We start from the raw sequence: 26,610 nt of genomic DNA on the forward strand, positions 1-26,610 counted from the left end.
GGGCATAATTATGTCCCCTTTAACTAGTTTTTGTGTCGTTAATATAAATCTCTTTTCAAACAGCTTCAAAGGCCAGTTCGAGGTGTTTTTTTTTTATTTATTTATTTTTTTTTTTAAATGCGCACTACTCTTAATGTGAACGATTCTTTAATGCATTTACCTTTTGGGAGGGATTTTTTTTTATCAAAATGTCATAACTTGCTCTTCTTGTGTTATGACTCACACAACACTCACTTTTCATAATTCAAATAACTGATGAATAAAATCCTGCCATACATTTTTTGTTGTTGTTGTTCAATCAGCCATTGCTTTTGGAAATATGTCACAATACAAAAGACTGTTGCAACTTCTATTTCACGCTGACTTTGAGATCCCAGAGTTGTTTACCCGTGTAAAACTAAATTGCTGCAAGATAAAATACAATCTTAAACTCAAATATAATGCATATATAATGCTTACCTTCATTTTTCTTTAATGCAGAATTTAGATATTCTTGCTTTACTTCGAAGTTGATTTTCAGAAGATTTGATTGGTCATGGCTGTGTTGAGATCCTTAGTTTTACCTAAATGTCATCGTAATAAAGTGAATTTAGATTGTATGACTTCAATAATGGAACTTTATTGGAATCTTATATAAAGACAAACACTTCAAGACAAAACACTGAAAGACACATTTAAATAGCCTATCTTATAGGCTAATTAACAACGATTAGATTTTTCATAGTTCCATGGAACATGTTTACAAGCTATACAAAACATATCAAGGTAATGTGTGAAGCAGTAATAACAAGAAACCATTCGTCGTTCTGTTAAGCAGAGCTATTTTTAACAAACATCTGCTAATGTACATCATCTATGTGCAGCAGTGTGTGGCAGTTTATCGGTTGAGGCAGAATAGACAGAGTGCAGAGGAATGAGTGTTTTGCATGTCAAGGGTTAATTAGAAAAAAATTAAGAAGCGCTCCATGTGCATTGGACAAACATGAATGTAAACATTAGTACTACTTGGGCTTTCAAATAGCTCCCTCTAGTGGACAATACATGCACTGGTTTCTTGCACACTTGCAACTTTAAAAGATTAATCGCAACCATTTGTCAGAAACGTTCTCATTTTTATTTTCAAACTTTATTTTATCCATTAATAACCTTTTTTGTTATTGTTGGCCAAAACTTTCTTTAAACCTGCTGAAAATAAAATGCTAATTCAATATTTTTCCCATGCTTTTCTTTGCATATGGTGTGAAACTACATGCACAAACTTACAAAGGCCTAATTATCTGACAGAATCTAAAGCTGTTATTCGAAGTCTGTTGCTCATGATTAATAAGTAACAAAAAAACAAATGTCTGTTCAATGTAAAATCCAGGTCAAAGCTCATCCTTGAATGTGTGCCAGGAGTTAAAGACTATATTAAATATTATCGGCAGTTTAAAGGCATAGTTTTAGCATTGCACTATAAAGTGCATTAAAGGGGGTGTGGTACTGAAAACCAATAGAAAACACACTAAAAATTCTGGGAAAAAAAGAAAAAACTGCAAAAAGCATGTTAACTAAAACTAAATGATTCTAAATGAAGTGAGCGCTATCCATTAGAGAAAAAGAGAAGTGGTGAGCACCCTGTAGGCCATAGACACGGTTGCACACAACCCCACACCAAAGAACAGACCTCTGCTAGGCTGGGGCAGAGCCATAACATAGGTCACTGTGTGGATGAAGCGTGACCCCACAAACACCCGGAAGTGCAAGAGAGCCGAGGAGAGATCCGGCCCAGTGAGTGAATACAGAAGACCGATCACCACAAAGGGAACAATGTTTTCCAGGTCATTCTGATGGCATCTGTGATTCAAGAACAAAGGCATCAGAAAGAGACAACATCAGTCGAACCTTCATCGCTCACCCAGTGATATTGTCATAAAACGGTTTTACAAGTTTACCGTCGCACTCTTTCCACATCCGGATCAGACCTGACCAGTTTCTTCCTGTCTTCTGTGGTCTTCGCCAAGGTGGTGTCCTCAATGTTTGCAAAAACCTAAAAGAGGAGTCATTAAATCTGTGAAAATTAGGTGTTTGACAGCCTGTTCGAAACCTCATAAGAAAATATAACACGCTGTAAGTTGAGAACAATACGTAGTGTACCTGTTTTGTCAAACGATAGTATGAAGTCATGATGCTCATAAGCATCATTTTGAGGATGACTATGGTTGCATATGTGGAGAAGGCCAGGAAGACCTCGCTGTCAATCATGTGCACAACTTCCGCCATCTTTATTCAAATTTACAAATGGGAAAAAACAAAAAGATACTCATATGCAAAATTCTCACAAAAGCATTACTAGTTATTTTGCTAGAAAATTTATTGTATCACCATAACTAACACATTTGGCCAGCTATGACTAGTTAAAAAACAGCTACCATGTTCCAAAACAGCTCCCAGTTTAATCTTGTCAAGCTTCAAATGTAATATTCATAGAGTTTTCTTTACAGAAAGTGGACAAAAATTCCAGTTATGAAAACGTAAGCAAACATTCCTTTAAAAGCATTGAGTCGTTAGTGTCCTTTCTAAGTTGGTATTAGTGCAGTTGAGTTACATGAACAGAACAAAATATGCCTTTCTAGACTGTTCATATTGCACAATTGAAAGGTTTTTATATTATAAACGTTAACATTGTAACACCATGCATTTTCATGCAATGTGTCGTTTGTTTACGAGTTTAATGGAAACAATAGAGCAAACTAGGACGCCGAAGGCGGTCTCTCTGGAATGTCAAAGGAAAGGCACTTTATAAAAACATAAGTACTGACAAGAAAACGTAACAAAACTACAAAAGCAAGAGGTTAAAGTGAAGTCTAAGCATTCTAAATATTGGCGCTTTGACGCGTTTCTCACCTTTTTCTTGACTCCACTCAGTTTCACAGCTCTCCCTGAACTAACGTCAAATGGGTGGGAGAGTTTCAAGCCTCGCCCTCGCATGCAAATAACCTAAACATTCAGACGAACTGTTACCTTTATGAAACTGTCTGTTTTGCGCAATTTGGTGACCTCCTGTCCTCAGGCACGTTGCTGTAGCTCAAACAATGGAGCATGACGGTAGCAAAACCAAGTAAAAGCTAGTTATCTCATTTTTATTAATATTTCTCATGGGTGAGTTTGTTTTTACTCTATATAAGCACATACTTTAAGGTAATTAAAATTTCTCCAGCAAAATATGTCCCAAGAAGAAAATACAGCTGACTGAACACACATTGCTCTTACATGCACCAGTAGGCTATTAGTGTCTCCTGCCCTGCCACACTGCATGGGGTAAGTTGTGCCACATTATAGTCTATTTAATAGATTTTTAGCTCAATTTAAACGTGGAAACAAATATGAAACGGCACAAATGTTGCACACTGCATCGTTTGGCATGTCAAACTGTAATCATACTGATTTTGTAATGTCTCTCAAAGTGTTCTTTGCACCCTCAAGTAGACCAGATAAGACTGTGATGGATAAAGTTGCAAAATGTTTAATAAAGAATCCTTTAAGTCATACACAAGTCATCCTTCAAGTCATTACAAATTATAATCTATACAGCCTTGTTTCATAGACAGCGTTTAGATTAAGCCAGGTTTAGGCATTATAGTTTAAGTAGCTTTTATAAAACATGCCTAAGAAAAAATAAACATTACTGGTGTACATCTTGAGATAAAACAATGGCACTGACATATTTTAATACACGCCATTGCAAGTTGCTTTCAGTTAAAACAGCTCAAACATGCATCTTAGTCTGCGACTAGCTTAAGCCTTGTCTGTGAAACCGGGGGTACAAATTATAAAGTTAAAACCTAAAATAAAAAGGTTTCGCAAGTATTGAAGAAAAGCAGGTTTGAGCACTTGGAATACATCCTAAACAGACTGTCAGCATTGATAACCCTCCCATAAATGCTGAGTCACCATGACAATGACTTGTTGACTGATAACAAAAATTGGGAGTTAAGCAGTGACATTAGCACCTTTATAGACAGACGAATATGTAAATACCTGTATTTTGGGAACGGCAAATTCCTCAAAAATAGAGATGAATTGTTGACAGTTTTTATTATGAATTACATACAGTGTATCAAAAAATAAAGCAGGGACAATAAAAGATATAAAATAAGCCTCTCCCGTTCTGCAGAGCACTGGTGTCTTTAGAGATTGAGTGCTGTTGTGAAAACCCTGTAGGCCATTGAGAAAGTTGTGATCATTCCCACCATCCAGGACAGAGCTCTGCTAGGCTGGGGCAGAGGCATCACGTAAGCCACTGTGTGGATGAAACGTGAACCTACAAACACTCGGAAGTGCAACAGAGCCGTGGAGAGATCCGGCCCCGTCAGTGAGTACAGGAGACCGATCACCACAAAGGGAATGATGTTCTCCAGATCATTCTGATGGCATCTGTGATTGAAGAGCAAAACTCACTGAGAATATACGCAATTAACAGGTTAAATGAGAATAGATCTGTCCTTTTCTATTACCTTCGGACACGTTCTACATCAGGATTGGTCTGGAGCATCTTCTTTCTCTCCTCTGGATCTTTTTTGCCCATCCAAGTGTCCTCCCAGTTTTGAAAGGCCTGTATGATGAACAGAAAGACATTACTTATATTGTTGAGGAGCAAAAACTTTACACTATAATCATTGCTTTAGATCCAATGTTCAAGTTAATTATAACATAATGCAGAATGGATCAGTCTTTTTAAGTCACTTATTTCTTTATTGCAATTTATATCAAACTGAATTTTCTAAACCCACTGCACCTTTCTGGTTATCCTGAAGTATCCAGTCAGAGGAGACATGAGCATCATTTTGAGAATGACAATAGTAGTATATGTGGAGAAGGCCAGGAACACATCGCTGTTTATCAGGTGAGCCATTCTGCTAAATTTCCTTCAAAGGACAACATATAGAAAATGACAGAGCAATGACAGACATTAAGATATCGTAAAGCATGCAAATACACGTAGACCTATAGTTTATTAGCCCTACTATTTTGTTCAGGTAGGAAAAAATTTATTTTCTGCTTTTATTCAGTGAAGCCTAATAAAAGTTTCTAGCATGTCTTGACCAATAGATGTAAGAACTTATAGGAACTCAGAAATTTTTCTGTGAAAAGGTTCTTTTGAACAATTCTTTTCAAAAAACTGGTTCAAAACAAGTCCGCGGTTCCTTTACGGCAGGGGTGTCCAAACTCAGTCCTGGAGGGACTGCCACTGGGGCCACTGCCCTGCAGAGTTTAGCTCTAGCCTGCCTCAACACACCTACCTGGAAGTTTCTAGAATGCCTAGTAAGACCTTGATTATCTGGTTCAGGTGTGTTTAATTGGGGTTGGAGCTAAACTCTGCAGGACAGCGGCCCTCCAGGATCAACGTTCCCCACCCCTGTACTACAGCATGACATACAGTCAGTTACACTGTTTAGCCCTATTAAAAACCACTTTGTTTGTAGGCTATGTTTAAAACGATACTCGGTTACTCACGTAACCTCGGTTCTCTCTAGAGAGGGAACGAGTATTGCGTAAGCTTGCTTACGCTGCGGGAAAGTCTTCTTTTCTCGAGATACTGAAGCCAAAAATTATCCTTAATTTCATTTTTTGTCAACGCAGTGCAGCTGCGGGCAGCTGAGCTAGAGCGGCATACTGCGCGCTCATTGGCTGCCGCGCGGCAACTGCTTAAGCCTACCAGTGAGCCTGGCGTGACGTCACGCCCAATGAGGGCGCGCGCGCCCTAGCGCGTCACAGCCCGCCAGAATGGGCGGCGTCAGAGCATATATAAGGAAGGCTCGTAGGCTATATTCTCTGTTTTCTGTCGAATGAAGCGACACGAGCTACAGGCTTCAAGCACGGCAGGGAACGCAATACTCGTTCCCTCTCTAGAGAGAACCGAGGTTACGTGAGTAACCGAGTATCGTTCTCTTACGAGAGGTTCTCTCGTATTGCGTAAGCTTGCTTACGCTGCGGGAACCCCTTGTCCACGCCGTGCGAGCCTAACAATCACGTATGACTCTATGAAGAGCATAGAGGTGAAAAACAGGTGGCCAGCGGTGCGGGCCAACACATGTTCATAAGCACATCTAGGGAACGCAAGAACGGCAAGGCCGGTCTATGTATACTGACCCTGAGCGTGCAGCTCAACAGACAAGCTAGTCAATAGTACAACCTGCGCATATGGGCAGGACATGAACACGACTAGACTGACAGAAGTTTCGCCTGCAGAGCGGGAACTTCCAGGTTATAAAACCTAACAAAAGTGGAGGGGGACGCCCAGCCCGCCGCCATACAAATGTCATGAATGGAAATCCCGCTGGACCATGCCCACGATGAGGCCATGCCTCTGGTGGAATGAGCCCGTATGCCCAACGGACATTGCAGGTCTTTTGACGCATATGCTGCCGCAATAGCGTCCACTATCCATCTGGATAGCGTCTGTTTCGAGGCGGCGCGACCCTTAGCGCGCCCTCCAAACGAAACGAAAAGCTGCTCTGAGAGCCTGAAGGCTGCAGAGCGCGTGACATAACACCTTAACGCCCTGACCGGGCAAAGGCGGTTGACACCCTCCTCACTGCCGGATGACGGCAGGGCCGATAGGGTAATGACTTGAGCCCTAAAGGGAGTACCTAACACTTTGGGGACATAGCCGTGCTTCGGTTTGAGAATGGCTAACGAGTCGTTAGGTCCAAACTCGAGGCACGACGCGCTGACAGACAGCGCATGCAAATCGCCCACTCGTTTGACTGAAGCTAGAGCTAGCAGAAAAACGGTTTTAAGCGTCAAGTATTTCAACTCCACAGAGTCCAAAGGCTCGAACGGATGCACTTTCAGGGACTCTAGGACCAGGGACAGGTCCCAAATAGGGACTGACGGGGGCCGGGGAGGGTTCATCCTCCTGGCCCCTCGCAGAAAACGGGTGATGAGTTCATCCCTGCCCAGTGAGCGGCCGCGCGCCGAATCGGCGAACGCTGCTATGGCCGCGACGTAAACCTTGAGCGTGGAGGGGGACCTGCCCGCGTCCAACATCTCTTGGAGAAAGTTCAATACCTGTGGGACTCCACAGGACTGAGCATTAGAACCCATTTCCACACACCATTTGTTAAACACTGACCATTTAGACGCATAGAGCCGCCTCGTCGAGGGGGCTCTGGACTGCGTGATCGTGTTAATTACCCCTTCTGGCAGATCAACGAATATCCGTTGATTTCCCACGCATGCAGAGACCAGTGCTCTGGATGGGGATGCAGAATCGACCCTCGAGCTTGAGAGAGAAGATCTCTCCTCACCGGGATCGGCCATGGGGCTGTGTCTGTCAGCCTCATCAGCTCGGAAAACCATGGTTGGTTTTCCCAGCGCGGGGCTATGAGGAGCGCTGCGCAGTTCGTCTCCCTGATCCTCGCTAGCACTTGAGGCAGCATCGAGATCGGGGGGAACGCATACAGCGGAACGCTGGGCCATGTCTGGGCCAGCGCGTCCTCGTGTTTCGAGAAAAACCTCTGGCACTGAGCGTTCTCGCTCGCGGCGAAGAGGTCGATCTCCGCTTTGCCAAAGCGATGCCAAAGCGCTTGGACCGTCTGGCGGTGTAGAGACCATTCCCCTGGGGGAACGTTGTCCCTGGACAGTCTGTCCGGGCCGTCGTTGAAGCGACCGGGTACATGAGCTGCCCTTAGGGAGCGCAGCGGGCCCTGAGCCCAGGATAGGAGGCGCTCTGTGAGAGCGCGCAGGGCTCTGGATCTGATTCCGCCCTGGCGGTTCACGTAAGACACTACTGACATATTGTCCGAGCGGACTAGCACATGGTGTCCCCGTAGGAGTGGTAGAAAGTGCTTCAGCGCTTTCTCGACCGCCAGCATCTCTAGACAGTTTATGTGAAGGCTTTTCTCCGTATTCGACCACCGGCCGCAAATCGGACTGCCCTCGTGAGTCGCTCCCCAACCCATGTTGGACGCATCTGTCGAGACCACTTTGCGGTGTGCGATGACCCCCATCGACACTCCCCGCTGAAACCATTCGGCCGCCAGCCAGGGCTGCAGGGCTGAGACGCAGCGCTGAGTCACTCTGACTGGTGCACGGCCCGAAATCCATGCTTTGCGGGACACTTCCGACTTTAGCCAGCACTGAAGCGGGCGCATTCGAAGTAAACCCAGCTGCAGGACCGCTGCGGCTGACGCCATATGGCCCAAAAGCCTCTGAAAGGTTTTTAGGGGAAAAACTTTTCCCACCTGAACGGAAGCGGCGAGGTGCCGAACACGGCGCGCGCGCTGTGTTGACAGTCTGGCCGTCATCGCCGCCGAATCCAGATCTATACCCAGGAAAGTGATAGACTGGCTGGGGGTTAGAGAGCTCTTGTCCCAGTTCACGGAAAGACCCAGGCTTTCCAAATGACCGAGAAGCGCTTTCTTGTGAGAAACTAGTTCCTCTGTTGACTGCGCTATAATGAGCCAATCGTCCAGATAGTTCAGAATTCGCATCCCTTTCGATCTCAGGGGTGCGAGGGCCGCGTCCATGCACTTCGTAAAAGTACGGGGTGCCAGGGACAAGCCGAACGGCAGGACGGTGTACTGATATGCCTGACCGTCGAAGGCGAATCTCAAGAATGGCCTGTGACGGGGAATAATCTGAATCTGAAAATACGCGTCTTTCAGATCGAGAGAGATGAACCAGTCCCCCGGGCGAATCTGCGCGAGGATTTGACCGGTCGTGAGCATTTTGAACGGTCGTTTCACGAGCGCTTTGTTCAAATATCTCAGATCTAGTATAGGTCTGAGCGCTCCGCCCTTCTTGGGTACGAGGAAATAGCGGCTGTATAAGCCTGCCTCGGCAGCCAGAGGGTGAACCCGTTCTATGGCACCTTTGTGCAGTAAATTCGCTATCTCTGTGTGAAGCAGATGGGCTGCATCTGCTTTCACTTGTGTCTCGACCCGGGCGCGAAAACGCGGGGGGCGGCGAGCGAATTGAAGCGAATAGCCCTTTATCACTGTGTTTAATACCCATTCCGACATTCCCGGAATAGCTTTCCATGCATTCGCACTCATAGCTAGGGGTCGGATAGCCTCCGGGTCCCGCCCGCCGCACAGCGCGGGACGGGGAGCCTGTGGCGGTATGTGCGCGAGTCGCGCAGTGACAGTGAGGGGAGACGGGGGCTCGCTGATAGCGGCAGCCGGCTGAATGACGCTGTGAGAGAGCGTTTTGAGCAACGGCTCGCGGCGCGGAAGCGGGGCGGGCTCGTGAGTGTGTACATGAGAGCGTGCGTGCTGTATAGCGGGCACAGGACTCTTTATTAACGCACAGCCGGCGGTGGAGTGCTTTCGTCCCCGAATGTGTGAGGCAGAGCGGGCACTGTGTAGGTGTGAGCACTGGGTTGTGGGCACGTGACCTACAGCTAACACTCGAGCGGCCGTAGCGCGCTTTATGTGAGTGCACTCTGTGGGGTACACAGGGGGGATTGTGCTTGTGTGTAGTGATGAGCACTGGGGTGTGGGCATGTTTACTACACTCATAGCACTGACGGCGTGAGCCGGATGACCAGATTTTACACTCTTTATTCGATTTATCTGGGTCGCCGTAAAAACGGCGTTTGTGTGCAGGCGAGAGAGTTGAGAAACTGGCTCGTTGGCTGCGGTGGACACTACTGCAGTAGCCTTTATCAAGGGGACTGGCAGAGGGATACAGGTTAGCTTCGACGGCGGTCCGGCCGCGGCGGGACTCAACCGTCTTTTCCTCCTTGCGAGTGCTAGGAGGATTTCGCAGGCTCGGTTTTCAGCGAAACTCTAGGCCGGGGACCCCGCGGGGGTGGCGGCCTGTGTTGGCTGGTGGAGCGGGACCTGGGTCGGCCGCGCTGACGCTGCTGCGATGCTGGAGGTCGGGAGGGGCGCCGCGTGGGACTGCGTGCAGGAGGCTGAGTTTTAGAGCGGCCTGCAGCGGAGCTCGAGCGGCGGGGCAGGAAGAGGTTCATGGCCTGTGACGCCTTCTGAACTTCCGAGAAGCTGTCCACGAGGCCACTTACCGCGGGGCCGAAGAGGCCGGCGGGTGAGAGCGGGGCGTTGAGAAAAACGGACCGCTCTTGCTCTCCCATGTCGGCTAGCGTTAGCCAGAGGTGGCGCTCAATGACAGTCAGCGCAGCCATAGATCGTCCGATCGCTTGGGCTGCTGTTTTCGTCGTGCGAAGAGAGAGATCCGTCGCACTGCGCAGGTCGGTCAAAGCAGATTTATCAAGTTTTCCCTCGTCGAGCTGGCTGAGGAGGTCGGCTTGAAAAACTTGTAAAACCGCCATTGTGTGCAGGGCTGAGGCGGCTTGCCCAGCGGCGGAGAAAGCGCGGCTGGCAAACGCCGAAGTAGTCCTGCAGGCCTTGGACGGAAGGGCAGTCTTTGAGCGCCATCTCGCGGATGGGGGGCAAAGATGCGCTGCAACCGCTGGTTCGACCGGTGGGATCCGGTCATACCCTTTCTCCTTGGCTCCGTCTACGCGAGAGAGAGTAGATGAGGCCGGAGAACGGAGTCTGGCCGAAACTGGAGCGTCCCAGGATTTGGTAAGCTCCTCGTGAAGCTCCGGCAGAAAAGGCGCTGGCCTGGACACTGGAGCTCGTCGACTGGCGGGCAGGAAGCACCCGTCGAGTCTGTTGGGCGGAGTCACCGCTGGCGGGGACCATTCGAGGCCCAGGTGTTCGACTGCTGCCGTGAGGAGGCGGAGAAGCTCGGCGTCCACACTGGCGTGAGTCCTGCTGGACGCTCTGGTGGAGGAGGCGGAGCGGACAGAACCGGACCATTCCTCGCTGTCCGACGCCATTAGTGAGCACGTGTCCAGTAGCGCGTCATCATCCGCTTCATCCCCTGAGGCGACGGCATCGAGGGCGTGAGCCGTCGGCTGCGCGTCGGGAAGCGGGGGCGGAGAAGGAGAGAGCGAGGCTCGCGGGAGAGGCTCCGGCGAGGCCTTGGCTCGAGTCTCGGGCTCCGGTGGTCGCTGCGAGCGGCGTTTCTTCTTACGCGGCCCGAGGACAGTTGGAGCAGGTTCCGCGAAGAGGGCGAGTCGAGCCCGCAGGGTCGACATCGGCAGCTCTTCACAGAAAGCGCAGCCGCCCGTGGAAAGCGCGACGGCTGCGTGGTCCTGGCCCAGGCAGAGAGCGCAGAGAAGATGGCGGTCTCCGTCGCTGAGCGCGGAGCGGCATGAGCCGCACGTGGTGCGAGGCATTTGCAACAACGCCTCTGCTCTTTTAGAAAGTGCTGCGGAAGCAAGAACACACACAAAAAGAGCTTGCAAAGGATATTCGCCGGATAGCTGAGCTGGCACGGCAGGCTGAAGGCGGCGAAGATCGTCCGGCTTCCTCAGGCTGACCTAAGCTGGCTCGTTAGCTGGGCCTTGAAGGACAACGGCGACGGCTTCCTCTCCGAGATCAGCGATGCGAGTGCTTCGCTGAAAAGACAGAAATCAGAGAATATAGCCTACGAGCCTTCCTTATATATGCTCTGACGCCGCCCATTCTGGCGGGCTGTGACGCGCTAGGGCGCGCGCGCCCTCATTGGGCGTGACGTCACGCCAGGCTCACTGGTAGGCTTAAGCAGTTGCCGCGCGGCAGCCAATGAGCGCGCAGTATGCCGCTCTAGCTCAGCTGCCCGCAGCTGCACTGCGTTGACAAAAAATGAAATTAAGGATAATTTTTGGCTTCAGTATCTCGAGAAAAGAAGACTTTCCCGCAGCGTAAGCAAGCTTACGCAATACGAGAGAACCTCTCGTAAGAGAACTGTCTGTCATAGCTACGATGATGATTTGTTTGATAATTTCTGCAGTTAGATTATCTGCTAAACTTTATTCCCATTCGGATCGATTCGATTCGTAAACAAGTCCGGTTCAACCGGTCCATTAAAATGATCCAAAAAAAAAAAAAGAATTATTCACGAATTGGACATCGTTATTATTCGTTATTGAATAAACATTCGATGAAATACCACTACTGTACTTATCAAATAAACAAGTTCATTACAGATGCACATTATATCAAAGCCCTACAAACACTGTGTAAAATTTAATTACCATACCATATTTTGCTCACTATCTATTTTTTACACCCCATCCACCCTGTTGCGTCGTTCACGCTGCATGCGAGCGATCCGACACAACATCGCCTCCATTTTAATCAACATGTTTACACTGAAACTAACAGAGTTTCTACTATAATACATTGTGCCGCTTCGTTTAGTCTAATAATGGGGGTAGGCTATTCGATTTCGGTCCATAGCTCGCATGTAAGACCAGATGTTTAAAGACTTTATATTTGGAGCTTGTCACTCACACCCTCTCCAATAAAATGCAGCAATATCAAACAAAATTGGGGCAAAAAGGGAAATGTTGCTCCGTGCTTACCTGGTACAAATCTTGCGGATGACAAGTGTCACAGCGCTTTGAATCAATTGCTCAGTTATGGTGCAAGTAGTTCCGTATAGGACAGCCTACTTGGACCAGAGCCAGATCATTCCTTGTAGCGTGATTTTCTTGTCAAGTTAACAGCTTTGGAGCTTTGTGGATCAATGACTAATCCTAGATTATTTTGATCTGTACAGTAAGGTCTTCCAGCCAAATCAAACACAACAATTGCTGTTTCTTTTGTGTTTTGTCTTTTCTTTTTGCTGTTGGCAAGCATGTTTGCATTCTCATGGTGACTCCCTAAGCCTGTTTGTCACGTTATGTAACAGTGAGGGGTTGCAAAATATGCTGATTTCACTCCACAGTTTATCTGGAATATTTTACCCAGGCAGTAAAACTGTGTGAATAGTCACTGGAGCAAAATAGGATGTGTTATTCCCCAAACGTATGCTTTTCTGACCACTTTTATGCACTTAGATTGGTCTTAATACAGGTGTAAACAGGTCTTCTTGAAAAGTTTTATTTCAATTTAGAATCTATTTTCTAAATAGTGTTTTTAAGCATAAAAGTTATGTACATTTTCATTATGATCTGTATGATACATTAACACTAAATACTGTCATAACTAAGCACTTAATATCACAAAACTCTTCTAGAAATTAATTTAAAGTGTTATAGGTTCCAACCCGGTCTCATGAGAGTTTGTATGAGATGACAAACTCATAAAAAAAAAAGTAGGGCCTAGACATACCATAAAGCCCAACCGCTAACCCAAATTTTAAACATACTTGGCATTGTAACATTGTAAAAAAACATAAAAGTTTGAACGGTTGATATAATACCATGACTTCCATCTCCTACTAATTATTACAAGTTGTCATGTGAGTGTTTTTTTTAAGTTGCTTGGGATAAAAAGTAGTATGGCATGTTTTCGCCACAGAATAAAAAATCAAAAGCTAATTGCGACTTTTTTATTTCACAATTCTGACATTTTTCTCACAATTGTAAGTTTACATCTCGCAATTCTGACTTTTTCTCGCGGTTGCGAGTTTATATCTCACGGGGATAGGGAAAAGGGGGAAAAAAGGGGGAGGGGAAAAAAGTCAGAATTGCAAAATTAAAAGTCGCAATTATTTTTTGAATTGTTTTATTCAGTGGCAGAAACAAGCTTCCATAAAAAGCTTTTCAGCTTAACAAATATAGGTGTTTTTCTTCAACTTCTAAATAAAAAAGCTTATTTTTCAGGTGTTTTCAGTCACGCTGAACGCCGCATGGTGCATTGGCACTTAACCATTGCTATCTTGAAGGTGTGCGTTTAAGGTATCCGCTTCGTTAGGCCTTATTCTGTTGACTGCACACATAAGGCATCATGCCATGTAAATTGTAGGCACTAAAGAGATCTAGTCATTCTCCGCTCCTGTCAATTTCCTCAGCAGAGGATCTCGAAGCGAGAAGTTAGTCTTGTCTCAAGCTGAGTGAAGAGCAAGACGTCTTCTCCCTCCTCACAATTACACCACTGTCACGCTAAACAGCTGCACGTCATGTCGCCATTGTGCTCGTGTTTTTGTAAGGCATTGCAGGTGCGAGAAACATCCTTATCGCTGCTGGAACATATTCTGGTCTTTACATATGGATGAGCTGCACGAGAAAGTGCGGCGCAGAGAACTAGTTGATAAAGAATGTGGACTGATGAGATATTCTCCTACTGACACGTCGCATTTGCCGGCTTCTCCAACTAATATGTTTTACCTCGTGTTTACCATTCCAGGGAGAAATGTGGGACTGTGCTACTTTGCCAGAGGAGCACATGAGAGATGTCAATCAACGTGTCGGGACAAGGGATTTAAAGATGTCGTGCCGCAGTCAGAGATTTAACAGTGTGGTCTGTGTCAGGTGTCAACAACTTCACCATCAGAATTGTAATGCTGTAAGACACATATCATTAGTGTTTGATTTGCACCTCACCTGAAGAACGCTAACTGCTTTCTCTTCAGACTTGGAAGTAGTTTCACATTTAATAAAATATTTGACTTTGAACACTGCAAGCTGCACGGCTGCCTAGTGTTTCAACACTTTTGCCTAGACTTATGAATTTCAATTGAATTGGGTAATCTTTCAGTGGTGTACATAACATGAATTCAGAATAAATGCATTTCATTTAAGTAATCAAGTATTTCATTTTAAACAATTATGCACTTTTAAAACTTTTGCAGTACAGTTGGTCAATGGCAAAACGACGTTCATTTGCTTTGCCATTAATATAACTAATTTTATGCATAGCAAAGTTAAGCATTATTACACAATGCATTCAATTGATAAAAAGTGACATTTATGTTACAAAAAAATTCTATTTCAAATAAAAAGTGTCCTTTTGAACTTTCTAATCATCTAAAAATCCTGAAAAAAAAAAAGAATGAATCACGGTTTTCACATTTTAAACAATATTTCAACACTAAGCAAATCAGCATATTAGAATGATATCTGAAGGATCATGTGACATTGAAGACTAGAGTAATGATGCTGAAAATTCAGCTAAACATCACAGGAATAAATTATATGAATTTTTTTTAATATAAAACATCTATTTTAATAATAATTTCACAATATTCATATCCGATTTCCAACATAAATCAAGCTTCCCAACCAGCCGACTATCTGTTTGTCCAAACAATGGTAGAAGGGTGAGTGTTCAGGAAATGGTCGGTATTCATTACTTTTTGCTACTCCAATCACAATTTTATAGTCAGAACAATCCATTTTATAACTAGCATTTTTTTTCTTTCAAAATAAATCACAGTAATTTAATGTCTTTCTTCCTAAATGACATTTTGCATGGCTTGTAGGGCATGTCACACAATGCTAACAACCTACATAGCCTACATGCTATTGTGAGATCACTGATGTCAGGGCTGCACAAAGCAAAGCAAAACAAGGTAACTAGGTCTTTGGCTGTACAATCTCTTGTTGATTTGTATAATTTACCGTTTTAGAGCGAGACGGGGAAGGAGAGCGCTTCTACGAGACAGAACCGAACACAAATAATGCAGTATGATTTCCCAAAAGGACCTGTTAATGGCCAACACATGAATTGATCTCTCACCAGTCTCACCAGTAATTGGGATGCCGACTGTGGTGTCACTTTATTGATTTTTCACTGGTAGCCAACTTGCTCCCGGGTTGTAGGACAACGATGACTAAATAACAGCCAGACCAATGATCTTAATGCTAGGAGCCAAGCACAGCTATTGATTTCATTACTGAATGCCTCCTAGGCTCCAAGCACATACATTTTTTGTATCGACCCAAGGCGGCCTCTACATTTCTTCCTGCACTGTCACATGCACTGTGCCTGGGCATTCAAAAGCAGAACGCTGAGTAGGCCTATGTACAAATACTTGCTTGGATGCATGTTTACACCATAAATTTGCATCATGCAATCAGCATGTGAAGGTGACCCGCTTTGACAGGGTTGGCAGTTTTATGTCTCCAAAAATACGTCTGAATTACCTCCGTTCACTACATGGCTCTCTGGATAATAAAGTGCATCATCCGCGTGTTTAAAGTGCACTTTTTCTTTTTGGAATTTTCAGTGTGAACACATTACTATTTATACTACAAAATGGGATAGAATAGTGCACAAGTCTGCTGTGAATTGGGATGCACATATGAGTGCAAGTCTTGGTATATCCATAGATTTTGGTGAGTCTCAGGATATCGTTTCTATGTCAACCAGAGCTTAACGGCGACCGGCAGCAAAAAAAATTATAAAAAATCATAATTATGACAAAAAAGACAATAAATCATAATTACAGTAAATAAGATAAGATACAATAAGATCAAAAAGTTGATATATTAAACCATAATCATGAGATAAAAATCCAAATGATTAGATACTAAGTCATAATTATGATAAAAAGTTAAAATTATTACATAAAAATGTGAAATTACGAGAAAAATGCTAAATTATGACATTAAAATTTCAGAAACATAATTTCATAATTTTGACTTTTGGGCTTCCATATAAAACCTTAAATAAATGACTATAAACACCGTAATTTAGATCAGAAGAACAACAAACCAGTAAGAGATACAAAGAATGAAAAAGTTAGGGAAAAAAGGTTTATTTTAGTGTCCTTGTTACACGTTACATGTACTTACTATAGTAACAACAGTAAATGATGCATAATTACATCATGCAAATAACCCTAAACCAAACCTAATCCAAACCCTATTGTAAGAATTTGTGCTGTTAATTATTACTCATTACTTAAATGTATTAATATGAAACAAGGACACCTTAAAATAAAGTGTAACAAATTTTTTTTATTATTTAAAGTGCCCCTATTATACTTTTTCGAGCATTATCTTTCATGTAGTATGTAATATAGCTGTATGTGAATGTGAAATATCTGCAAAGTTTTAAAATTCAAAGTGCACGACAAATAAAGTTATTGCCTCCTAAACGAAAGAATCGATTCTGAACTGCTGAAACGAGTCTTCAGCAATTACAGTCTCGCTTCCTGTTACATACAACTGTAACAAATTTGCATAATGCCAGCATACAGTCTTCATTGTGAACAAAGTCTACCTTGCCCCGCCCTCAAACACTAGTTGTAAATGAGGCCTGGAAGAATTTGGTTCGTGTTGCCGACATTTCGAGAGACGCCATTTTCAGCGCTATGTATCAAGCGCTGAGGAAGCCTCTGGATCGAAACATCTGATATGGTAATAGCCGTTTCATTTCTGACACGCGCAGTAAGCGGTCGACCAATCACAACAGGGCCGTCTGACCAATCAGAGCAGAGTATTGGAAAGGAGGGGTATAGAAAGACTGTTTTCATACTCTTTCAGAAACGAGGTGATGTGCGATCTATTTATGAGAAAATTAAAGTGTTTTTTGATCTTGGATGCTTGTAAACTTATTATAGGAAACCTCCAAAAAAAATTAGGATCCTTTAAAATAACATAATAGGGGCACTTTTTACCTTGCTTAATGTTAAAGATTCTCTTAGTCCACCCTAGTACTTTAACTGCAAACAACAATGTTAATATCACAGAAACAGCACGGGCAGCTTCTGGTTAAATGCCTCCTTGTGAACACTTGAAAGTTGCCGGCAGCTCCTGTAGGCGTCTGTTAAGTTCCTTCAGTCTTTAATAATCTATCCATCGACAATGACCCTTAACTAGCAGAGCCATTAGGAAAAGAGGCTACTTGTTCTGCACTTAATTACGGCAAACACTGGTGCTCATTATCGTAAAGAGCTTGATTCCCCATAAGCTTCACCTAAACTCTGAGTTTAATGACAAAATGAGTCAATTGCTAATGATCTATTATGAAAATCAAACACACAAACAACAGTTAAGTGGAGACTCAAAAATCACTTTCAGAAAACATTACCATCACAAATCCACTCAAAATATGTCCAATGCATTTGGAAGAGGATGGCACTAGCATCAGGGTTGTGAGTTCAAATCCCCTCTCAACTGATTAAATGTATAGCCGTAAATGACCTTGGATAAACGCTTCAGCCAAAAGTAAACGTTCATGGGGAATCACTAAGAAACAGAAAGAATTCCATCATTCGAAAATTCATTGCTTCTGTTCATGATGGTTTTAAAGATTAACAGATAAGTCTGGTTCAAGCAAGTTAATAGTCCAATTTTCAAAACTGTATCTACAGGCAAAGTTTTGCAAACTAAATATCTCCAATCTCAGTCAATGAACTCTCTGTTAATCATCTCACATTCCCAACAGTAGCTTGACACCTTTTTCGTGGCACGGGCCTACGAGTGAGTTACGTCAGAGTAGTCATGGGCGGAAGGTCTCATATCGGATATGGCTCCGGGGTGCAAATTAAGATAATTACGTACTGTGAATTCCTCGATAAGTGGCCCTCCAAACTCAGACGGTACCGTGTTCACGCTTACTTAATGCACATCTGAACAAAAGCTCCTGCTCCTGCTAGGCGTAACTCTTGGGCCTCGGCGCTCTGCAGGAGTGCTCGTCTCATTAGGAGGCTTATTTTAACGAAGCGTCTCCACGCTGCAGATCACTGCGTGGCCCCATGGATCCGCTCTCCTCCTCACAAAGGGAAATAAATCTCTTTTCGGCAGGATAATTACCAAGATAATTTTATCCGTAATGATGCTTGTCAGTCAGGAGAGCTGATGAAATTAGAGATGTTCTTGTGTAAGGAAAAAAAGAGAGAATCCCAGCAGATTTATCTGTCAAGAATGAAGAGAGATGAATAAAGAAGCTAACGAAAGAACTTTCTTTTCTTCAACCTTACATATAATGGTGTTCAGATGAATCTTACACAAACATCAGTGTGTTCTTAAAGAAACGGTTCACCTAAATATGAAAATTCTGTTATTGTTTACTCACCCTTATGTTCCAAACCTATATGACGTTATTATTTCTGTGGAACACAAAAATAAGTTTGTTTAAGAGTCACTATGTAGCTCTTACCATATAATAATAAAAATTTGTTACATTTATGTAGCGCTTTTCTCGGCACTCATAGCGCTTTACATATGGGGGGAATCTCCTCAACCACCACCAATGTGCAGCATCAACCTGGATGATGAGACGGCAGCCATATTGCGCCAGAACGCCCACCACACACCATTTTATTGGTGGAGAGGAGACAGGGTGATGAAGCCAATCAGTACATACATATATGTATATTTATATATATTTGGCCAGGATGCCAGGGTTAAACCCCTACTCTTTCAAAGGGATTTTTAATCACCACGGACAGTCAAGACCTCGGTTTAACGTCTCATCTGAAGGATTATAGAATGTCTGGAAAGTTCCAAAATGGACCAAAAAATCCAAAAGATCTCCATAAATGGCTCAACACGACTACTGCGTTATATTTCAAAACTTTTGAAGTCATCCGATAGATTTGAGTGAGGAACAGTTACAACAATGACACAACATTGGTTGCAAAAGTCATTTTTTAATTTTGAACTGGAACATGATGCAATCTTAATGTTATCTGCAAATATTTTTATTTTATTTGTACTATTTTTGCATTTTAAAAAATCACTTAACTGGAATAGTAAAGCACTAGATACTAATTGATTTTTTATGCAAAAAAAGTAAAAAAAAAATTGTTTTAAAAAAGTCAATATTTTTGATGTTTGTAGATGCTTACAATAATTTGGTATGGTAATATTACTTATATTGTGTCATACACATGGTTAATTGCTTCTGCTTGTCTCCCACAAGTGGCTTTGGATAAAAGCATCTGCTAAATGAATAAAAGTAAATTAAAAACTTGAGATATTGCAACATGAAGTCATCCGGTCTACTTTTATTCTGGGATTTTTTAGTCCAAGTTGGAACTTAAGTTCGAGTTAAAAAAAAAAAAAGTAATTGCGACTTTATATCTCACAATTGAATTTATTTCTTATTTTCTAATTATCTCAGTATAACCTTTTTATTATTTATGGGTACAAACACTTCCACACTTGACAGATAAAATGTCAAACATAAAAGAGAAAATTAAATATTTCTCATTTTGTGTTTCATGAAAGACAAGAACATACAGGTTTGGAACAAAATGAGTAAATGATGAATTTTTTTTTTTTTTTTTTTTTTTGCGCACTAACCATTTAATCTATTTAAAATGTCTGCTGAAGTGTTGACATTTACATTAACGTTGGTGTTAGAGATAAAGCAATCTTTTGGCTGGTACATAATAAACGCCTGCTTTCCATTGGTGGACATCATATAGCATTATAGCCTACATCTTGACACTTCATTAGCTGTTCACACACACACACCTGGATGTAAACATGTAGACATGCTCAACTTTAGTCGGTGCTAGGAAAAGCTAGCACAGCCTTTTAACCACAAAAAAAGAAAAAAAGAAACAGCACTTGATCGCAACATAGAAAGCTAGAGAGCCCATACTTACTCCAGTGGCACTGCAACTGCACAGCTTTGATCTGAGATGTGAATTCTCTTAACTTGTCTGGGCTTTCAAAAAAGGGCTACTTAAATAATTTCAGAGATGCCGCTTTTCTTCGACGTGGCAAAGGTAGAGCCCTCCTGTGGATTTGGAAAGATAAAAGGTGTTCAAACAGACATCACGACAGGTTTATTATATTACTTAGCATAAGCACTGCCAAGCATCCCTTAAAGGAATAGACATCTTGTGTTTTTTCCTTTAAACAACAAAAAATTAACAGTGAGGAATTGGGACCCTGCTCTTGTGTTGTATCACTCAACAAAGGCGCGTGAACAATCGCTTATTATGTCAAACTTTGACAATGACAGAATTGGAACAGGGCTTCTTCAGCGCTCTGTCCCCCACGGGGAGCCCCCCCCCCTACACACACACACAACTCTGGAAAGAAAGTTTACTTTCCCTGTCATATGAAATTACATTCGCATTTGTGGAGCGTAACAGACCATCAGAATGGAAACAAGTAACAGTGTTGGGCGTAACGCATTACAAGTAACGTGAGTTACATAATCAGAATACTTTTCTCCATGTAACTAGTAAAGTAACGCATTATTTTTAAATTTACAACAAAATATCGGAGTTACTTTTTCAAATAAGTAACACAAGTTACTTTGTTTTCTCATTTATTGACTAATTTGCATTTCCTTCAGTCTGAGGCTTCTTCATTTCACTTTTGGCATGAAAGGGCCTTTACATTTGCCAAAATTAGAACTTTTGTTTTTGTTATAAACGCATTGCTTTCTATAAAAATTAACCAAGTAACGGAACTAATTTCTTTTTTTGGGAGTAACACAATATTGTAACATTATTTTTAAAAGCAACTTTCCCCAACAGTGACCAAGGTGTTGTGGAACATATTAAAGACCTTTAAGGTTGGCCATCGAGTAAACTAGCTTTCCCCCCCCCCTTTTTTTCAGACATTTGAGTGGATATTCTCTTAAAAAAGTACATTCGCATTGAAGTTCAACAGCCCGAGGCCGAGTATCCATGCTGATATTCCACACAATAGACCCTTTTACAGTTGGTAAACACGGTGACGTATTTGTGTGGGCGGAGCTTAGCTGGAGGCAGAAAGATCCCTCTGGCCGCTTCACTAACGTTAGTTTGCAAGTTTTGTTAGCTTGTTTTTTAACAATGACTGGAGAAAATCCGATTTTGTCTTAATGTGCAAGGTCACTCACTGTCCAGGATGCCGATTGTTATTTGCAAAAGTTAATTTTAACGGACGGAACCAGATGACGTACCTCCGGTTGAGTGGCCTGACTTCTACACCTACCCGATAGAGAAACTGAGGGTAAAGAGAAACTGAGGACATATAAATATATTTAGATGCCTATAATAATATAACTATGTGCTGAATGGTCATGTAAAGACTTGTGTGGTTCAATCCGCAGTTCTGCCTAGCCAGCGCCAAGACGACAATGTAAAGAGTGACACTACGGTGCAATTTTAATGATATGAATATTTTCTAGAAATAAAAATTCCAGATACAGCATACTCATTTTTCATTGATTCTTGCACCCAAGAACACAACAAGATGACTTTTAATAATAAAATAATAATTTAAGCTCCTTATTATGTAGCCGAATCTGTGCTGGTTTGTATTGGCCGCCTCCAGTTTTCCGTTTGTTTTGCCTCCAGCTAGCGCTGTGACGTAGGCGCAAAAGGGGTCTATAGCAATTGTGATATTGTTTTTATACAAAAGTTCAATTAACAAGTTAATACTGAGCAACTTATATTTTAGACACAACATTTATTGTTCTGCAAACTATAAAAAGTTACACACGAAACCAAAGCAGAAACAACACTGTTTTTATTCTGATTTGAGTAGATTGAGTGAATGATTCAATGACTCACTAATAAATACAGTTATTTGCGTGTGTGTGTGTATGCTAAATAAAAAAAAAATAATACATTTATACAACAAAATACTATATATAAACTATATATAATAATATAATTGTATATTTTGTTGTATAAATGTATTGTTATATTTAAAATGTTGATGATATAATGCTAGGTATATTAAGTGCTTAATACTGTATATTATGACCAATGCTTAATACTGTATATTAAGACCATTTGAACTCATTGACGGACCGCAACTGTTGTAAAATAAAGGGAACATTGCTAAAAACTGCAAAAGTTAGTTTCACTCAAAATATTCTGTAATGTTTTGCTTGTTATTCGTACTAAACTTAACCTCCGTGGCAGCAATAAAACTTGAAATGCCTTCAAACGAGAAAGCACAGACAGGATGAAGTCTGCTGTGGTAAAATGAATACACCTCAAACAGAGTCATTAGCAGGAAAGGGTTCACAAATTAAAGCAGTAAAAGAGTCTAAAGATCGATTGTTGAGGATTTCGCCTGGCATCTCGGCGTGAGAACTGCATCCGGATGGTTGCGTGCAGTAAGGAGGGGTCTGGATCATTCGCTAACCTCCATCCAGCGTGCTAGCTGGCGGCCCCAGTCATTGACAGGAAGGAGTGGGCCGCCAGGGCATTGATTGATTAATCAAAGCTAATGTGCTTTTGATCAGCGGGGGCTGCCCTATTAACCAGCGAAGGAAAGAGGGGGAGAAATGCTCCATCTTTTATTTACCCACTTGCAAGGTCCCTCGTTGGCTTCCATCGCTGACTTCAAAGGAGACTGTGACAATTCTGTCACAGTTTTGACTGATAGAAAAAAAAAAGTTTTTTACACATTTTCCCTCGACAGTAGATTTTGTTTAATCGTTTCCAGCCTCGCTCTGTTTTAATATGTGTCGAGGAAGAGAATACAAGTCTCATGTTTTCTTCATGACTGTTTCCTTTCTCGTCTAGTTGTCTAGTGGGTTGTCCTCTTTTTCGCACTGTGCCATTTAATGCCATGCACTGCCTGTCACAAGGACACCCAGGGAAACTTCATGCAACTTTTTGTTGTTTGCTATAATTTATCCCCTTGTTCCAGGTTGGAGTGCACACACTTTTCGGTGTCAAGCATGTGTTGTGCGAGGCCTAAAACGACAGTATAGACAAACCTCCCCTAAGAAAACACTATTATTCATTTGTTTGGATATTTAGAAATAATTTCAAAGTGAATGTAAAAGAGCCCTTGATACACCTTTATTCTAACAGAAAACCATTTATTTATTTAAATACTATATAGTTTTTAGACTTTTTTAGATTTTAAAAAGTTATAGTGTGCAATGGCACAGTAGTTTTCTGACCTCATACATCCACCAGAAAATTACTTTGGAACCAGTTGGTTAATTAATTGCAAAGGTTTGGCTAAGAAAATGAAGTTAGATCAGAGAAAAGGTCTGACATTTGTATTATATTGTATATACACACTTTTATCAAGGCACAACTTTATATAATAATTGACCAATAATAATAACTACCAACATGAGGCCTCACAAAAATATTATAATTTACTGAGTTTTTAAAAACATTGATGGATAATTAAAAAATCCGGTTATTATGTCACGTGGCTCACCATATATGCGTAATATACGCCATATAATAATATTTAGGCTATGCTAAAAAGAGCTGTGCAAATATAGCACAATTTGATAGGTGGAAGGAATTTATGAGCGGCCCATCGTGAATTCTCCCGATTCCCCCAATGGCCATTCCAGGTCTAAGGACGTGAATAGTCATCACATAATTATGGTAATTCTGACATAGCATACATTTTCACAATACACTACAGCCTTGCACCTTATTAAAACTAAGAGTAGAGAAGTTCAACTAAGAGAAACTTAAAAAAGAGCCTACAAATACATCAACTTCAAAACTGAAGGGCAACTTCTTGGCCACAGCATGCTTTTGTGGACACAACAAGACAATCAACTGCACACAAACCAACCCCAGAAGGCACGTTTGCTAGCCTTGTGGCGTTTCAAATCATGTTCAAAGCTCCTAAAAGTACACTTGTTTCTTTCTTTACATTCAGATGAAGGGAGACCCACCTGAGTGTAGACTATAAGTCCTTCTACATCTTGTTTCATGTTGGGTGACTCTCAAAGTCAAGGAAAACTCAAGGTCTTTTTGCCGGGTCCTTCCGAGGTCTCTGAGGGAAATATATCTCATATAAGTTCAGAAGCAACTCTCTCAACACGTACACAAACACACACGAGCAACTTATTACACAAATGGCGCTTTGTGTGAAGCCGCCTTTGTCTTTGTTTTTCCTCTCTAGTTCTCGTTCCCTCCCCTCCCGTTCTCATTTGAGAGCCTGTTTCCTGCTCAACCCCTGCCCTTGAGTTTTTCCCAATGTCAGTGCACACTTCAAACACCAGCTGACAAGCTCAGAGGAGTCTGCTGAGAATCCCTATTCGAAACAATTATTCTGTCTCCTACATGCTGGCAGATCTCTTCCCAGAGCATTACGTCTTATCAAAAGGTCCCTTTGACCCATCAACAACTCCATGGACGTGTTGATAAATTTGCCCCTCGCCGGTAGGTTTAAATATAGTTATGCTCATATGTTTAATACATAAAAACAAGCAGTGCAGATGCCGATTTCTAGAACCGGGAACGCCTGGAGAACATGTTTGGGTCGAGCAGACTCCCTCTCTTTCTCTGTATCTCGAACCTTCAGGCAGTCACTGTACCTGGGAAAGGTTTTTTAAACAAACAACTGGCTTTCATCTTGTGAAACTAAATCATTGGGGTAAAACACCTCAGGAAACTTGTCCATGGTCTGGATTTGGAAACGCAGCTCACACAAGATACAGACGCTCCTGTGAGGAACCCTCTTTACCAATGTAATTCTCAACCTTTACAGTCCCGTTTGATTTTACTTTAGGATACGAGTCGTCATTTGAATTCCAAAATAGCCAAACTGGTCCAATTTGACCCTAAATCACGATGTGCAAACCTGCACTTTAAAACAGCATTTATAAAATTCCCCGTACGGCCTCACAGGAGTCAATAATTACACTCCCTGATTAGAAACAGGACGATCAATAAAGATCACCGCCATGTTTTTGGAGTATCCATCAAATGTTGTAATCTGCGAACGGAGCTTGATCTTTCAGTGCCCCTCCCTCAAACTCATCTTCACCAGCTGAACCTCCTTTGCAAGCTTTTTTCATTTATTTGGAGTATTTTCATATTGATTGTGCTGCAACTGTGGCCTTTTGTTAGGTCTGAAATATGGCCTTGTTAATGTACATCAGATTGCAGAGGATCAGTTTCACCTCTCAAGAAGCTGAAGACTTGAATTTGGACACGGCAAACACCAACTAGTAGTGGGTTCAGGGATTGCAAAAGGGATCTTACCTATTATATGATAATATACTATTAATCAAATTAAATAAACTTAATCAACAACCTTTAGCTGTGAATATTAGCCACTTACAGTTTTTCTCGATTGCTTAAACACATTTCTTGAAACTATGCCTCGTATTCTCAAAACTATAAACACAAATCCATAACGTCTCACCCAATTCCCCAAACATCCTATTTTCAGGTCAAAATGAAGCTCTACATTCAAAACCATTCACTCTTGCTGAAAAACCAAACTTTGCCCTCAAACAGGACACACAAGCCCTCAAAATCACACACACTACAACATAGTCTAAGACACTGGTGCAATAAATTCAAAACAACATTTCCAAAACTGGTTATGTTGCTTGTGGTTCCCCCATCACAAACCTTTTCACATGATGAACACAAAAGACACAACCAGTGGATACATTGGCACATTTTTATTCATACACAGAAAACACGCGCACACAAATTTTTTATTTTTTTTTCCTGTTTTACTCTTTTTTTTTATTTTTTATTTTTACTCTCACCTCTAAATTTTTTTTTTTTATATTTACTTGCAGTAAGATGTGTGTGACCAACATGACATGACAGTAAAAGAGCACACACAAACCATATTCTAATATGGAATTCGAATTGTATTGGAATGGTAAAGAGTGTTGGGACGTAACAGGAGGGCCTCCACTCAAGGATACAATATGATGGACACGTCTAAGAATGTTCCACATATGTTTGAAATACCATCATTTGCCTAGAAAGATAACATTCTGGGATTCAAGACTATAAAGGAGAAAGGATGCCCTCCCTTCACTGTCACACTCTGCAGCCACACTGTCTGACTGTATGACTGCTGGCCTTTTCTTGCAAGAAAATAAACCTCATCAAAGACTACTGGAAATGTTTGTCTCTTATTCAGTGATAGAATTTTGTTTGCCACCACACCTCCCTGAAGGTTCTCGAGGCGACGGTAAAGTGACTCAAATTTGGCCTTATTCGTAGCCGAGCCTCCCTCAT

At 42.2% G+C, this 26,610-nt stretch overlaps 1 protein-coding gene across 8 annotated transcripts; it reads right to left on the reverse strand.

Moving 5' to 3' along the window:
- Window positions 1-600: 600 nt before the first annotated feature.
- Window positions 601-24,541, reverse strand: LOC308689225 (microsomal glutathione S-transferase 1-like). Of its 8 annotated transcripts, XM_081362846.1 has the most exons (7): window positions 24,294-24,530; window positions 20,290-20,423; window positions 18,750-18,783; window positions 18,488-18,589; window positions 4,778-4,907; window positions 4,497-4,594; window positions 3,490-4,416 (listed from the first exon to the last, which is right to left on the reverse strand). In XM_081362846.1, exons 5-7 carry the CDS (start codon window positions 4,892-4,894, stop codon window positions 4,170-4,172), a joined length of 462 nt encoding a protein of 153 aa, XP_081218972.1. In that variant the 5' UTR covers window positions 4,895-4,907; window positions 18,488-18,589; window positions 18,750-18,783; window positions 20,290-20,423; window positions 24,294-24,530; the 3' UTR covers window positions 3,490-4,169. The 8 variants fall into 8 exon arrangements, with proteins under 8 accessions (XP_081218967.1, XP_081218972.1, XP_081218971.1 ...); XM_081362845.1 differs by lacking the exon at window positions 18,750-18,783 and having other exon boundaries at window positions 24,294-24,528; XM_081362847.1 differs by lacking the exon at window positions 18,488-18,589 and having other exon boundaries at window positions 24,294-24,528.
- Window positions 24,542-26,610: the final 2,069 nt, after the last annotated feature.

Source organism: Scardinius erythrophthalmus (genome assembly GCF_964197995.2).
Source record: "Scardinius erythrophthalmus genome assembly, chromosome: 4".
NCBI classification, from domain to species: Eukaryota; Metazoa; Chordata; class Actinopteri; order Cypriniformes; family Leuciscidae; genus Scardinius; species Scardinius erythrophthalmus.